Source organism: Cydia splendana, chromosome 21 (assembly GCF_910591565.1).
Source record: "Cydia splendana chromosome 21, ilCydSple1.2, whole genome shotgun sequence".
Lineage (NCBI taxonomy): Eukaryota > Metazoa > Arthropoda > Insecta > Lepidoptera > Tortricidae > Cydia > Cydia splendana.
The window spans coordinates 7,251,358-7,268,366 of record NC_085980.1 but is presented as its reverse complement, the minus strand read 5'-3'; the positions used below and the strand labels follow the sequence as shown (position 1 = coordinate 7,268,366).

The 17,009-nt window shown below is 42.5% G+C and overlaps 1 protein-coding gene across 1 annotated transcript; it reads left to right on the top strand.

Annotated features, from left to right (window-relative positions):
- The first annotated feature begins 79 nt into the window (after nt 1–79).
- LOC134801298 (DNA replication licensing factor Mcm6) lies at nt 80–16,356 on the top strand. Its single transcript, XM_063773837.1, has 14 exons — nt 80–335; nt 467–890; nt 1,166–1,357; nt 1,639–1,811; nt 4,585–4,708; nt 5,653–5,791; nt 6,209–6,366; nt 6,730–6,882; nt 7,953–8,258; nt 8,580–8,761; nt 12,395–12,519; nt 13,067–13,189; nt 15,118–15,263; nt 16,185–16,356. Exons 1-14 carry the CDS (start codon nt 244–246, stop codon nt 16,305–16,307), a joined length of 2,460 nt encoding a protein of 819 aa, XP_063629907.1. The 5' UTR covers nt 80–243; the 3' UTR covers nt 16,308–16,356.
- The last annotated feature ends 653 nt before the right edge of the window (nt 16,357–17,009 follow it).

Here is a 17,009-nt window from a genome sequence, read left to right as displayed (position 1 = left end):
GATCGGTAAGGGAAATAAACTAATTGTGTGAATTGTAAGCACTTGCCTCAAATAGACTTCGCCATGTTTTCCCGCCAAATTCTGTTACTGTCAAGCCGTTGAGTGGCTTTGTTTATTGCGCGAAAGATTGTTTTTATTGTATGTTTGTGGCTATTAATTAATGAAACGTTAATGTTTTTATTTAAAAGTAGTCTAAGTGTTCGTTTTTAACTTGTGGGATAGTGATTTAACTCGAATTTCATCATGGATGTCGCCGACACCTATGCTACACAAAGCCAAGTGAAAGATGAAGTCGGAGTTCGTTGCCAAAAGCTCTTCCAGGACTTTTTGGAAGAGTAAGTGACAATAAATTGTAACAATCTAAGTGTTATACATAACTTCGGTTTCAGCTATTTTCTTTTTGCTTATGTTTCTAGAACCATACTTTTTAAGGTTAGGTCCTAACCTTGTATACTTTTCGTTACAGGTTCAAAGAAGACAATGAAATAAAATACGAAAAACACGCTAAAGAGCTCCTTAAGCCTGAGTTGAGTACACTAGAAGTCAGCTTTGATGATGTTGAGAAATACAACCAAAATCTTGCAACTACATTAATTGAGGAGTATTATCGAATATACCCATTTATCAATCAAGCCATTCTGAATTATGTGTTGAGCCTTGCTGATGCTGGCATGAAGAAGGACTTACAAGGCAAGGAGTGCTACATTTCGTTTGTGGATGTGCCAACAAGACATAAAGTGAGAGAATTGACTACAACCAAAATTGGAACATTGATCAGAATCTCAGGACAGATTGTGAGAACGCATCCGGTGCATCCGGAGCTGGTCTCTGGAACTTTTGTGTGTTTGGATTGCCAGACAGTGATTAAAAATGTGGAGCAACAGTTTAAGGTAATGAATCATTTGCATTACTAAAAAGCAGTAAAATTTTACACAAATATACCACCTTTTATTTTGAGACAAATTGTGAATATGCTTACAAAGAAAGATAACTATTTAGAATAAACACCTACAGTTATGTTGTAGACAGAGATCGGCGGGAGTGAGCTATTTGCCTTATAATATGATGTAAGACATGTCAAATTATTAGGTAAATAGCTCACTCCCGCCGATCTCTGGTTATAAATGTAAAAAATGTTCAACTTTTCTTATATGTATCATTGCAGTACACCATTCCCACTATCTGCCGCAACCCTGTCTGCGCGAACCGGCGCAGGTTCATGCTGGACGCAGACAAGTCGGTGTTTGTGGACTTCCAGAAGATCCGCATCCAGGAGACTCAAGCCGAGCTGCCGAGAGGCTGCATCCCAAGGTCCTTGGAGGTTATATTGCGAGCTGAGGCTGTTGAATCTGTTCAGGTAGGTTTTATTTAATCTTTGAAACTTGAAATTTAAAAATATCTATGAATACTTCTGAAAATACTAGGAAGGTGTGGAGAGGAGAAACAAGAGGTGAGGAGAAGGAAAATATGGGCATATAAAGTTATTGTCCAATCATAAAAATCAGTGGAAAGATGGAAAACTGCTGGACATAGGCCTTCCCTAGGAATTCCACAATGAAATGAATGCATGCTTGACTCTGATCAAATATACCTTTCAAGAATTCTAAGCCTTTTTTTACTTTTCATCTTCCTCCATAGGCAGGGGATCGCTACGACTTTACAGGCACCCTGATAGTGGTTCCTGATGTGGGCTCTCTGTCCATGCCTGGTGCCAAAGCTGAGCTGACAACACGGACAAGACAGAACAATGAAGGCCAGATGGAGGGCATAAAGGGGCTCAAGGCTTTGGGAGTCAGAGAGCTTCATTACAAGTAATAATTCTCATATAATTTACATTTGTCGTCTTATCCTCCTAAGGCCCAGCCATACAAATGAAAAATCCATAATTGCCATTGAAATTATAACCTATAGTGTAGGAAATAGAGTTGGTTTTGGCTTGTTGGAAAATTGAACGAAACAAAGCAAAAACGACTCTGTTCCAATTGAATAGGATTTAAATTTCAATGAACTGAAGAGGTACTATAGGTTGGACCTTGGGCCTTAGGAGGTTATTGGTTCGAAACGTAAATTTAAACTAGCCTGACCACTGTAAGAGGCACAAAATAGCCTCTAAAACGGTTCAAAGGAGTTTAAGTAAAATGTAAAACCTTTTTGGTGTGACAGCAAAACTCTAATTACGTTTTAGTAGAAGTAGTAGTAAATTCTATGACTTAGGAAGATGATAATCAGAGGGCAGAATTGCTCATGGCAAAAATCAAACGTCAATAGAGTTGGAACGTTGAATTTTATCGACTATTGAATAAAATGAAATTATATTTAAGCGTATCTTTATTTATTTATGGCTGCTATTTAACTGATCACCAGAATTAGTAAAATTTAATACCAAAAAAATCTATTTTACCACCCTAAAATCATGAATGATCACCAAAATTATAACACCATTTTAATGTGAAATGATTACCAATTTTATTACATTTTACTATCCTTTTAAAGGAAATGACACCAAACTAATCATTATTAACCCAAAAATAGTCAATGATTACCAAATTTCAAACCCCATTTTAATGTGAAATGATAACCAAATTTTTACATCTTGCTATCCTATTAAAGAAAATTACACCAAAATAATCATTGTAAACCCAAAAATAGTAAATGACCACCAAAATTAGAACTCCATTTTAATGTAAAATGATAACCAAATTTTTAAATCTTGCTATCCTATTAAAGCAAATGGCTCCAAAATAATCATTGTAAACGCAAAAATAGTAAATGATCACAAACATTGTAACTACATTTTAATTAAAAATGTGCAAACATTTAATATATTGTTATCCTATTAAATTAATTAATCCACTTCGTCACCTTTTTCTAGTAGCATTTTATTTCTGTAACAGTCGCAGTTCTAACCTAACCTAACCCACTTTTCTAGTAGCATTTTGTTTCTGTAAGGGTCGCAGTTCAAACCTAACCTAACCCACTTTTCTAGTAGCATTTCTTTTCTGCAAGGGTCGCAGTTCAAACTTAACCTAACCCACTTTTCTAGTAGCATTTCGTTTCTGTATGGGTCGCAGTTCAAACCTAACCTAACCCACTTTTATAGTAGCATTTCTTTTCTGTAAGGGTCGCAGTTCAAACCTAACCTAACCCACTTTTCTAGTAGCGTTTCGTATCTGTATGGGTAGCAGTTGAAACTTAACCTAACCTACTTTTTAGTACCATTTCGTTTCTGTAAGGGTCGCAGTGCTAACCTAACCTAACCCACTTAACTGATAGCAGTTTAACTTACTTTTCTAGTAGCATAACGAAATGCTACTAGAAAAGTAGATTAGGTTAGGTAGGTATGCGGTGCGGGCTACGGGGGGTTAAGCGGGAGGGGCTAGTAATTTTGGCATCAGTTTACTTTATTTGGTAATATGTATACATTTTTTGGTAATCATAGTGGTTTATTTAGGTGAAAATATCGCATTAATTTGGTCTTCAAGATTTGGTGATCATTAATGATTTTTGGTGATCATTCAATATATTTGGTATTTGAATACAATTTGAAGTGCAGTCGTAATTAAAGTGGTGGTACTTTTGTATTTTTAGGCCTTATTCTTTTGGTGTTCAGAAATTTGTTTTGGTAAGCATGATTTTTTTATTTAGGGTACCAAAGTATTTTTTGGTGGTCATTATATTTGTAGCATTTATTTATTAACAAAACTAAACCTCAAATCCATAACCAAACAATAATAGACTTCATATGAATATTACGGAATAACATTTAAATAAAAGACAATATAAAACGATAATTTTAAAAACTACTTAACTTAGTACTGCATTATTAAAACTACCTAAGTTTCAATAATACAACCTAAGGATTCAAATCACCTGTGAATTAATTTTCATCGTATAAAATGTTAAAGGTGACTGAACTTATGGATAGCTGAAAACGTCGATAAAATTCAACGTTCCAACTCTATTGACGTTTGATTTTTGCCATGAGCAATTCCGCCCTCTGATGATACTTTACAGTACATATGCTACTTTACCGGACCAGTGTGGTAATTACCACTTTACATGCCTAAGGGCCATACATACTATAAAACGTTGTACGATACACATGCGAATTTCCTACTTTTCGCACTTGTATCGTAATGTACATATTACCATTATTTCCCTAAGCTTAGCGCAATATAGTTCGTGTCATTCACGACACGATCACGCGCAGATTTGTCAAATCTAACCTTTAATAACATGACAATACGAGTCAAGGCACGCGTCTTCGTGAATGACACGATCTATAAGCACATCACGTGCACTTCAGCTCGTTTGTGGTGCGCGTGCCGCGGCCGCTGCTGGAAGCCATCGCGAGCGCGGACTTCTGGCCGAAGGGTGTGATATTTCGGCGGTTCCGTGGGAATCTGCCGAATCCTACACCAGAGCAGGTGACGTCGCAACAGAAAACTGCGTCACAAAAATGATTTTTAAGTATTTAAGATTTTTATTATTGTATATTATATATGTTACTTTGTAAGGTATCTATGGGCCTTAGTAGCCTGAAAATAAATGCTTTGATGGATTGTATCTACATTACCCTTCCAGAACGGCATTCCTGGCGTGCAGCGTGCAAGCCATTTCCCGGCGCTTCGGCACCGCGGAACTCTCCGCCGATGACATGACCACTGAAGACATGAGGAAGCAGATGACAGACAAGGAGTGGGATAAGGTGAGCCCATGAATCTATTATATTGGATCTGCCATGAGGGGGGGAATGACCGAACGGGATAGTCTTATGTATCTTTCAGTAAGAGTAGCAGCGAAAGCGCTATTATTGTTTGTCCTTGTCACAGTCTCACATTTTTTTATTCCTTACCGCAAATTTAGTATGTATTATGGTGGACAACAAATAAATTCGACCAATCATAGTGTCGCATTGCGTATGTTTTGTCCCTCACGCGGAGGCACGCGTATACCACTTCTATAGGATCCTACCTTCTATGGGTGAGCCTCATCTAGCGGTCCAGCATAAGTTGCGTTCTCGCGCGCGAGTCCATACTTGAAGTCGCGATTGATGAATGGAGTCGCGCGCGAGAACGCAACTCATGCTAGCATGTCTGCAGTGAAAAACTCGATTTTATGGAGAATTTAGGCATTCATTTCATTTTTATATAGGTATTAAAGGGATTTGAAAAATGTTACTGATTACTTCATAAGGCAGAAAGATCACTGATCAAATAAAAAACGTGCGTTTGTACAGGACTGGCCCGTCTAACACGCGCCTAGGCCTAAAATTATCGGAAAGTCATTAATTTAAGTTTATTGTCTCTGTAGAGTTAATATTTCTGAAAATGCTAAAAATATTTGTGTTTAGTTTGATAAGAAAACTTTTCTATAAATTGTAAATACAGATATAAATTACAATGAAAAAATCAACGATGATCAACTCTGGTCAACTGTGGTCTGGTAATAAAATATATTAACATTTTAAGAAAACTTTTATTGCGTCTCACGCCAAAACTTATTACCTTGTTTTTGAATCTAAGTTATTATACCAAAAGTAGGATTTTAACATATACAGATGTAATAAAAAGAACCTGACACTGTTGGTTCACCAGTGTTACTTCTTTTTATTTTAGTCGGTTCGTTTCTCCAACCTATTATTTGTTCCAGGTATACGAGATGTCTCGGGATCGCAATCTGTACAACAACCTGATCGCCAGCCTGTTCCCCAGCATCCACGGTAACAACGAGGTCAAGCGCGGCATTCTGCTGATGCTGTTCGGAGGGGTGGCCAAGACCACTATTGAAGGTAAAAACTATAAAGTGATTCCTTTAAACGAACTGTAATATTCTATATTACAACACACTTCACAATTTTCAAAGTTACTTTGGGGACGGTATAAGGTAAGGGTACTATAAGCCAGGGGTCTCCAAACTTTTTTACCTAAGGGCCTTATTGCACCTCAGAAACTTTCTCGCGGGCTATCGGTTTTTTGCGGGGTGTCTCATTGCTGAACCCCTGGAGCTTGGGATCCATTTGGGTTTGGCTAGTTTTCACGAAAGCGACTGGCGGAGAACTAGGACTTTGTGGGTATAGGGTTGGTTCCTTCGTACAAAGTTACTAGCGCAATGACCCTATAATGGACAGTTTAAAAAGTGAGAGATAACTTAGTTAGACGCTAATCTTTAAGATACCTACTTGATAAAACCATTTTTTTTAATTTAGGCACAACCCTCCGAGGCGACATAAACGTGTGCATAGTGGGCGACCCAAGCACAGCGAAGTCTCAAGTCCTGAAGCAAGTCAGTGAGATCACACCACGAGCCGTCTACACCAGCGGCAAAGCTTCGTCGGCAGCCGGTCTCACTGCAGCTGTTGTCAAAGTTAGTACACTCTCACTTCACAACCCTCTGTGACGACAGACCTGTGCATAATGACCGACCCTAGCACGGCCAAGTCTCAAGTCCTGAAGCAGGTCAGTGAGATCACACCGCGAGCCGTGTACACCAGCGGCAAAGCTTCGTCGGCAGCCGGTCAAGGCTCACTGCAGCTGTTGTCAAGGTTAGTTGAACTCTACTTTTGACATTTCTACTTTTCATTTTTTATCTCAGTCATTCTCAAAAAATATGTCTGCGGTCTATACAAAATATATGAAGAGTCGTGGCAATTAGACTCAACTGCAGACATATTATCAGAGAATGATCCATCTCAAGGATTTCATTGTTAACTTAACGCTTCCTCCTCAGGACGAAGAATCGTTCGACTTCGTAATCGAGGCTGGCGCTCTGATGTTGGCGGACAATGGGGTGTGCTGCATAGACGAGTTCGACAAGATGGACTTGGCGGACCAAGTCGCCATCCATGAGGCTATGGAGCAGCAGACCATCTCGATCGCCAAGGTAATGTCATACAGATGTAGTGCATAATTGTTTTCCGTCTTATTTTCTCGGAAACGTTCGTATTTGTCATGCTAGTTCAGTCAATGTCTTCAGTTCAGTACTTTTTGTAGCAAGACACGTTCGTAAGTTTCCGTGAAAATACGATGGAAAATAATTATGCGGTACATCAACATATCTTTGATGATGATGAATTCCTACGGCTAACACTTTATCACTGCATGTGCTATCAAAATTGTTGTAGACTTATCTTGGTCTAACTCTAGTATTTTTAGCATTCTTCTACTATTTACATACTCACTAGACGAGTGGTGTGGCTTACAGCGTAGTATTTTAGTGTAAATGCTATAAGATTTATCCTTCTAGCTAGACCCATAAGCAGTTTTGTTTTTGAATTTGGTATGTTTAGTTAATCAATGAAAGTTCAGAATAGATTGTGGAGGAAGGTTACTCAGTAGAATAGTGCATTCTAAGATTCCTGCTTTCCATAACCTGACGCCACTTTTACCAAATCTAATTTTGTGCTCTTATTCAGGGGCTTCCATACTACGGCCCGCAAATAGAACCTAATCCTAAAATCCATACAAGGAAATGGGAGGTCTGGACGGTCCTCAAATCAAAAGTTTGGAGACTCTTGTGCTCTTTAAATGCCAATACTGAGTCTATTGCGTTAAGACTCCAGATTAACTAGACTAGATCTCGTGTTAAAAGAGTGAAGAAATCTTTTCTAGGACAGTGTATCTAGTTTTACAATAAGTTACCAAGGGAGTTACTGGATTTCCCATTTCCTGGACGTAAAAAATACGTTAAATCTGGTCTACTACATAAGGCATATTATACACAGTCGAAGAGTATATTAATGATAAAGATGCATGGCCTTATAATAAATTAATGAACTTTGTAATGTATGTGTATTGGTAGTAAATTAAATTTGTTTAATTTTGTATTTTGTAAGCTGTTTTTTATAATGTACTTTTTGACGATTCAAAAGAGATTTTAAAATCCTACTTGATTAAATGAAATTCTATTATATTCTTAAGTGCATTCCACCTTATTTTTTTTCTGTTCCCCAGGCCGGCGTCCGCGCCACCCTGAACGCGCGCACGTCCATCCTCGCGGCCGCCAACCCCGTCGGCGGCCGCTACGACCGCGCCAAGTCCCTCCAACAGAACGTGCAACTCTCCGCACCCATCATGTCTCGCTTCGATCTGTTCTTCATACTCATCGACGAGACTAGCGAGATGGTCGACTACGCTATTGCGAGGAAAATTGTGGATTTACATTGTAATAAAGAAGAAAGTTACGATTGTGTGTACTCGAGGGAAGATCTGCTGAGATATATTGCGTTCGCGAGGAGCTTCAAGCCTATTATTACCGAGGTAAGGGTCCACATATTTCGTATTTAAATTCGTAAAATTAATAGGATGACAACATTGACAAATATCTAAAGATGGGCCATTATGGGCATTAAGAATGGTGCTAGTTCAGCAGTCACTCACAAATTTGAGCCAATCGTGTAATCTAACGCAGCTAGTTGCGACCAGTCGCGTGTGTGATGTGAACTCATCAACCAATCGTTTCGTGGCGTTAGACTGCACGATTGGCTCAAATTTATGTGCGTGACACCGTACTGGCCCCATTCTTATTGCCCGTAAGGGTCTTTAGATGTATGTCAATGACAAATATTAATTTGTTCCCAGGACGCAGGCAAGCTCCTGGTGGAATACTACACTTGCCTGCGGCAGCGCGACGGCGGCGCGGGCGGCGGCGCGTGGCGCATCACGGCGCGGCAGCTGGAGTCCATGATCCGCCTCGCCGAGGCGCTCGCCAAGATGCACTGCAGCGGACACGTGCAGCCCCGACACGTGCAGGAGGCGCACAGGTATGTGCACACTAGCCCAGGGGTCGGTTGACTTGGTAGAGTACTACGCGATAACTGCGACAGCGCTACGGAGGCGTCGGTGGCGGCGCGTGGCGCATCACGGCGCGGCAGCTGGAGTCCATGATCCGCCTCGCCGAGGCGCTCGCCAAGATGCACTGCAGCGGACACGTGCAGCCCCGACACGTGCAGGAGGCGCACAGGTATGTGCACACTAGCCCAGGGGTCGGTTGACTTGGTAGAGTACTACGCGATAACTGCGACAGCGCTACGGAGGCGTCGGTGGCGGCGCGTGGCGCATCACGGCGCGGCAGCTGGAGTCCATGATCCGCCTCGCCGAGGCGCTCGCCAAGATGCACTGCAGCGGACACGTGCAGCCCCGACACGTGCAGGAGGCGCACAGGTAATGTGCACACTAGCCCAGGGGTCGGTTGACTTGGTAGAGTACTACGCGATAACTGCGACAGCGCTACGGAGGCGTCGGTGGCGGCGCGTGGCGCATCACGGCGCGGCAGCTGGAGTCCATGATCCGCCTCGCCGAGGCGCTCGCCAAGATGCACTGCAGCGGACACGTGCAGCCCCGACACGTGCAGGAGGCGCACAGGTAATGTGCACACTAGCCCAGGGGTCGGTTGACTTGGTAGAGTACTACGCGATAACTGCGACAGCGCTACGGAGGCGTCGGTGGCGGCGCGTGGCGCATCACGGCGCGGCAGCTGGAGTCCATGATCCGCCTCGCCGAGGCGCTCGCCAAGATGCACTGCAGCGGACACGTGCAGCCCCGACACGTGCAGGAGGCGCACAGGTAATGTGCACACTAGCCCAGGGGTCGGTTGACTTGGTAGAGTACTACGCGATAACTGCGACAGCGCTACGGAGGCGTCGGTGGCGGCGCGTGGCGCATCACGGCGCGGCAGCTGGAGTCCATGATCCGCCTCGCCGAGGCGCTCGCCAAGATGCACTGCAGCGGACACGTGCAGCCCCGACACGTGCAGGAGGCGCACAGGTAATGTGCACACTAGCCCAGGGGTCGGTTGACTTGGTAGAGTACTACGCGATAACTGCGACAGCGCTACGGAGGCGTCGGTGGCGGCGCGTGGCGCATCACGGCGCGGCAGCTGGAGTCCATGATCCGCCTCGCCGAGGCGCTCGCCAAGATGCACTGCAGCGGACACGTGCAGCCCCGACACGTGCAGGAGGCGCACAGGTAATGTGCACACTAGCCCAGGGGTCGGTTGACTTGGTAGAGTACTACGCGATAACTGCGACAGCGCTACGGAGGCGTCGGTGGCGGCGCGTGGCGCATCACGGCGCGGCAGCTGGAGTCCATGATCCGCCTCGCCGAGGCGCTCGCCAAGATGCACTGCAGCGGACACGTGCAGCCCCGACACGTGCAGGAGGCGCACAGGTAATGTGCACACTAGCCCAGGGGTCGGTTGACTTGGTAGAGTACTACGCGATAACTGCGACAGCGCTACGGAGGCGTCGGTGGCGGCGCGTGGCGCATCACGGCGCGGCAGCTGGAGTCCATGATCCGCCTCGCCGAGGCGCTCGCCAAGATGCACTGCAGCGGACACGTGCAGCCCCGACACGTGCAGGAGGCGCACAGGTAATGTGCACACTAGCCCAGGGGTCGGTTGACTTGGTAGAGTACTACGCGATAACTGCGACAGCGCTACGGAGGCGTCGGTGGCGGCGCGTGGCGCATCACGGCGCGGCAGCTGGAGTCCATGATCCGCCTCGCCGAGGCGCTCGCCAAGATGCACTGCAGCGGACACGTGCAGCCCCGACACGTGCAGGAGGCGCACAGGTAATGTGCACACTAGCCCAGGGGTCGGTTGACTTGGTAGAGTACTACGCGATAACTGCGACAGCGCTACGGAGGCGTCGGTGGCGGCGCGTGGCGCATCACGGCGCGGCAGCTGGAGTCCATGATCCGCCTCGCCGAGGCGCTCGCCAAGATGCACTGCAGCGGACACGTGCAGCCCCGACACGTGCAGGAGGCGCACAGGTAATGTGCACACTAGCCCAGGGGTCGGTTGACTTGGTAGAGTACTACGCGATAACTGCGACAGCGCTACGGAGGCGTCGGTGGCGGCGCGTGGCGCATCACGGCGCGGCAGCTGGAGTCCATGATCCGCCTCGCCGAGGCGCTCGCCAAGATGCACTGCAGCGGACACGTGCAGCCCCGACACGTGCAGGAGGCGCACAGGTAATGTGCACACTAGCCCAGGGGTCGGTTGACTTGGTAGAGTACTACGCGATAACTGCGACAGCGCTACGGAGGCGTCGGTGGCGGCGCGTGGCGCATCACGGCGCGGCAGCTGGAGTCCATGATCCGCCTCGCCGAGGCGCTCGCCAAGATGCACTGCAGCGGACACGTGCAGCCCCGACACGTGCAGGAGGCGCACAGGTAATGAAAAAATGAAAAATGAAAATGAAAATGAAAAATTATTTATTTCCTTATTAAGCTTCTACAAATTGCTATCAGTGGTTGGGACTTCCTTTTAGGTGAGTGAACCTGTATCAGGGTGCCCCGCTCCTCCATAACTAAACAGTCTTGTTATTACTTATATTATAGGAAATGTTATACATATGAAAGTAACTTATTTTATTTATTAACTAATTATAACTAATATTGTACATTATTTATTTTCTATTTTTATTTTAAAGAATGTTTTAGGTATTTGTGCTATTATTTACTATTTTAACCTAATTAAATACTATGTTTATGACGAGGATATACGAGTATGAATGAATGTGTGTGTGTGTATGCGTGTGTGTGTGTGCGCGCGTGTGTGTGTGTGTGTGAGAGTATGCATGTGCGTGCGTGTGTGGATTAGCGTATGAGTTCTGCCGATATGTTATGTTTAATTAATAATTTACACGGTACAGTAATGACTCTGTATCATCATAACTTAGTTGTTTCAGCCATTTAGTGAGTTCTATCTTACACTTATACAACAGTAGTGGATGGATATCAATTTGCTTGTTTACATTATTATATATGTATGCCGATTTATAGGTAATCATTTTTAACATCAACCTAAAAACACAAACAATACTACTACAACACAACACAACAATATTTTTGACAAGTCCAAAATGACCAGCCGATTCACCTTCATCCAACAAGATAGTCATCTTGGTAACAGTTTATAACAGCCACAGCCATTCTCAAAGTGTGCTCTGTGGACCCCTAGGGTTCCGCAATGCCTCTGTGGAGACTCCGCGAGAAAAACGAAAAAAAAAACCACCTCTACTATATGTCTGGTCCAATGTTCAATAGTGACAAACGAACATTTTTAATTTGGGGCTCCATCAAATATTTCGCTTACCCCAGAAAAACGCCCCTTACTATCCCCTTTTCGTCGCCAGAAAAGTTTGAGAACCGCTGGTTTATAACAAAGTTGCTAGACTGAATCTCCCATAGACAGGTACAGAATAAATAAACTGGCTTTGTTTTGCACAGAAACTTACGCACTCATAGAATCTTCTCACAGCAATAACTTAAATAACGTAAAAAATACCTACTTTTTTGGTGAATGCCTTGAAAGTTGCTTGATAACTTCTTTCAAAGGAATAAATACCTTATGACTTGCATATTGAATAGAATGTTATTTTTGTTATTTTCAGATTGCTGAACAAATCCATCATCAGAGTGGAACAGCCCGACATCCACTTGGACGAAGACGAACCCCAATACGAACCCAGTATGGACGTCGATCAAGACGTACCCAACGGTACAAATGGTACAACAGGTGCGTTCAGTATTCACTATAACAATACAAATATTATTTCAAGGACACGTCACTAGACGTCTTATCACAGTTATCACCCTTTTTACCTATCACTACAGAGCGACTTTTTCCAGGCAATTTTTGAATACGGAAAACTCCTCTCGAATGCTGGAACGCGGATCTACGTTAGTAGGTATTGAACTCTAATTATTAATTAATTAGAGTTCAACACTTACTGCGTGGATCCACGTTCCGGCATTCAAGAGGTAAGAGTGGTACAAAAAAGGCTTTTGAAGACATCAAGGGCCTGAGAGCAGTTCAAGAGGGTGCAAAAAAAAAGCTTGTATCACAAGGACTACATTCTATTATTGGCATAAACAACTAAACCTGACTAATTCTGAACTTTGAACATGTTGAATAAACAATTCATTGGCGTTAGACAATCGGACTATCACAAAATATATGGGACCGTAATATTTACTATCCATACGTGTTTTTCAATAGTTTCCAATGTGCCGCTTTTATGTAGGAAACTAAATCAATGAACACTTTATTGTAATGTTTACAGAGACGCCAGTCAACGGAGACTCGGGCAAGAAGAAGTTAACTCTCTCCTTCGAGGAATACAAGACCCTCAGCGACATGCTGGTCGTGTTCATGAGGAAGGAAGAAGCGGAGGCGGAAACCAGAGGTATGATTAGTAAAAAAACGTTTTCACATCACTACGTTCGGGATTCTATTGTAGAATCCATCGCTTGATTCAGGATTCAATGTACGCCCTTGACGGAAATATATCATTTTGATCCCTTGTAACACAAACTAAACTGCAAAACAAAAAAAGTAAGACAATGTTGCCACTGCAATAATTTGTTTGTAAAATAGTAAATTCCTTTTGATAAATAATCACGCTAAGATAATTTATTTATTAGTAATTTTACTCCTACGATTTAAAAAAGTACTTTTATTTACTTATTTTTCCATAAATATAAGACGCGCTAGTAAAAAGTGGCAACATTGTGTTACTTTTTTTGGTATTGAATTACGTTTTGCAGTATACTATTGATGACCCGTGGCCTAGTCGATAGTGCCTATGAATAAGCCGTTGGTCCTGCGGCAGAAGCACGGTCGCATTTTGATCGCTTGTCACCATGCCTGTCACGTTCTAACAAGTATGTAAGTGCGAAAGTGCCAGGCATAGCGACAGGCGATAAACATGGCACCATGCTGCGCCCGCAGGGCTCAATTCCCGGTTAGTTGTGTAATGAGTTGGTTATTAAATGTAAAAAAATATGGCTGCTATTTAACTGATCACCAGATTTAATAAAATTTAATACCAAATAAATCTATTTTACCACCCTAAAATAATGAATGATCACCAAAATTATAACACCATTTTAATGTAAAATGATTACCAATTTTATTACATTTTACTATCCTTTTAAAGGAAATGACACCAAACTAATCATTATTAACCCAAAAATAGTAAATGATTACCAAATTTTAAACCCCATTTTAATGTGAAATGATAACCAAATTTTTAAATCTTGCTATCCTATTAAAGCAAATGACTCCAAAATAATCATTGTAAACCCAAAAATAGTAAATGACCACCAAAATTGTAACCGCATTTTAATTAAAAATGTGCAAATATTTAATATATCGTTATCCTATTAAATTAATTAATCCACTTCGTCACCTTTTTCTAGTGGCATTTTATTTCTGTAAGGGTCGCAGTTCAAACCTAACCTAACCCACTTTTCTAGTAGCATTTCTTTTCTGCAAGGGTCGCAGTTCAAACCTAACCTAACCCACTTTTCTGATAGCAGTTTGGTTCTGTGAGGGTCGCAGTTCAAACCTAACCTAACCCACTTTTCTAGTAGCATTTTGTTTCTGGAAGAATGATTATTTTGGAGTCATTTGCTTTAATAGGATAGCAAACTTAACCCACTTTTCTAGTAGCATTTCGTTTCCGTATGGGTCGCAGTTGAAACCTAACCTAACCCACTTTTCTAGTAGCATTTCGGTTCTGTGAGGATTGCAGTTCTAACCTAACCTAACCCACTTTTATAGTAGCATTTCGTTTCTGTAAAAGGTCGCAGTTAAAACCTAACCTAACCTACTTTTTAGTACCATTTCGTTTCTGTAACGGTCGCAGTGCTAACCTAACCTAACCCACTTAACTGATAGCAGTTTAACTTACTTTTCTAGCAGCATAACGAAATGCCACTAGAAAAGTAGGTTAGGTTAGGTGGGTATTCGGTGCGGGGTACGGGGGGATGAGCGGGAGGGGCTAGTAATTTTGGCATCAGTTTACTTTATTTGGTAGTATGTATACATTTTTTGGTAATCATAGTGGTTTATTTAGGTGAAAATATCGCATTAATTTGGTCTTCAAGATTTGGTGATCATTAATGATTTTTGGTGATCATTCAATATATTTGGTATTTGAATACAATTTGAAGTGCAGTCGTAATTAAAACGGTGGTACTTTTGTATTTTTAGGCCTTATTTTTTTGGTGTTCAGTAATTTTTTTTGGTATGCATGATTTTTTTATTTAGGGTACCAAAGTATTTTTTGGTGGTCATTATATTTGTAGCCAAAAAATATTCCTGTTACAGGCGAAGAGAGCTCAGGGATGAAGAAGAGCGCCGTCGTGAGCTGGTACCTGGAGCAGCTGGTGTCACAGGGAGCCATAGAAGACGAGGACGAGCTTCTAGAACGAAAGACTCTGGTCGAGAAGGTCATCGACCGGCTCATGTACCATGTGAGTATTGTAATGTATTATACAAGAGAGCTCAGGTAAGAGCGCCGTAGTCAGCTGGTACCTGGAGCAGCTGGTGTCACAGGGAGCCATAGAAGACGAGGACGAGCTTCTAGAACGGAAGACTCTGGTCGAGAAGGTCATCGACCGGCTCATGTACCATGTAAGAGATACTTATATTATGGTATATAGAGCAAAATACAACAGACGAGATAGAAAAGCAAAGTTTTGAGAGGTTCTTCACTCGTGATCTGTTTATTTTTACGGGAGGATATTCTTGAAATTAAAAGGCCATGTTTTTGCTTCTGAAGTGAACTTCATGAGTTGAATATCTTTCTTGTCATTACAGAGGAATAATAAAACGTACAAAGAAGCCGCAGTAGATGGCGCTAAATATTATGAGAAATTAACATCACAATATTTATTCTTAAAAAAAAAACCCTACGCAAAAGGCTAATACTAATAAAATAACTCGATAAATAACCACTAAGAAACAAACTTTAAATATCCATTCTGAACTTAGCTTGCTTATTCCTTCGGGGGTTAAAAATGCCCTACATTCGACTTATAATGTCAAAATTTTCTACCTGTTCTAACCTACACCAGTCACCCCATACCAGCGAAGATACCGATACCGGCGAAACGTGACGTTACGTAGCGCGTAGCTTTTTGACGCCGTGTCAAACACAAAAGCTGTCACTCAGACGCCACGTCACCGAAGTGTCAAAACTTAAATTGAACTTTATGCATATGCACGTAGGTCTATGTTGCTCTGTGGTCTGTGACCGATTAATCCGTCTTTGGCGTTGGACCTGCGGTGCGGATATATCGGTCATTGGCGTCCAAAATATTAAAGTTTGTCGTCTTCTTGGAGACAACAACAGCTAGCCCGCCAATTACTAATTATTTATACGTTCTTTGCAGGACCAAGTGATAATCCCGCTATCCACCACCGGCCTCAAGAGCACACAGAAGTCCGCGACAGAGCAAGAAGTCGAGGACGATCCGCTGCTGGTCGTGCATCCCAACTACGTCGTCGATACGTGATAGTTATACTCATACATGCTCATACCATACAATACAACGTATCATGAACAGCAGATTACAGTAACATTGAGGAAAATGTACCTCCTGGCCATATCACAAGCAACAGATATCCAGAATCACATCATCATTGGCCACCTGTGGTAGATGCTTGCGGCGCTTGTGGGTTTATTGGATAGACTATAGTAAACCATGCTGTAGTTATTGACAATCGGCAATGTGGTACATGTTCTCTAAGAACGACTCAATATATAGGCAGATCAAGTCAATGCGGCCATTTCCGTACCCGAGCGTACATATATTTCTTCTATTTTCAACCGTAGGAAAAAAATCTGGTTTTTATTGATGAAACTAAAAGCAATCGCTGCTTTGTCGATGAAATTATCAATTGTGTACTTATTGCTTGAAAACGGAATTGGCCGCATTACATACAAAGTGAGATAGGATTTGGCCAGACAATATTTTATAAACAAAACAGCGCAGGCTTCGTCATTTTCCAGAGAGCTCACCCACCTTAGGTTTCGTCAAAATGAGACATGCATTTACGCATCGTCAAAATCAAGAATCTTGAAACACTCGTCATAAAAACCGATATAGTTTATTTTATACGTGTATCTGCTTGATTGTGATATCTGCGGTATTGCTCTTTGTAAGAAGTAAACGACTGATGTGTTATACAACCCTTTTGGATTGAAAGAGCAACAT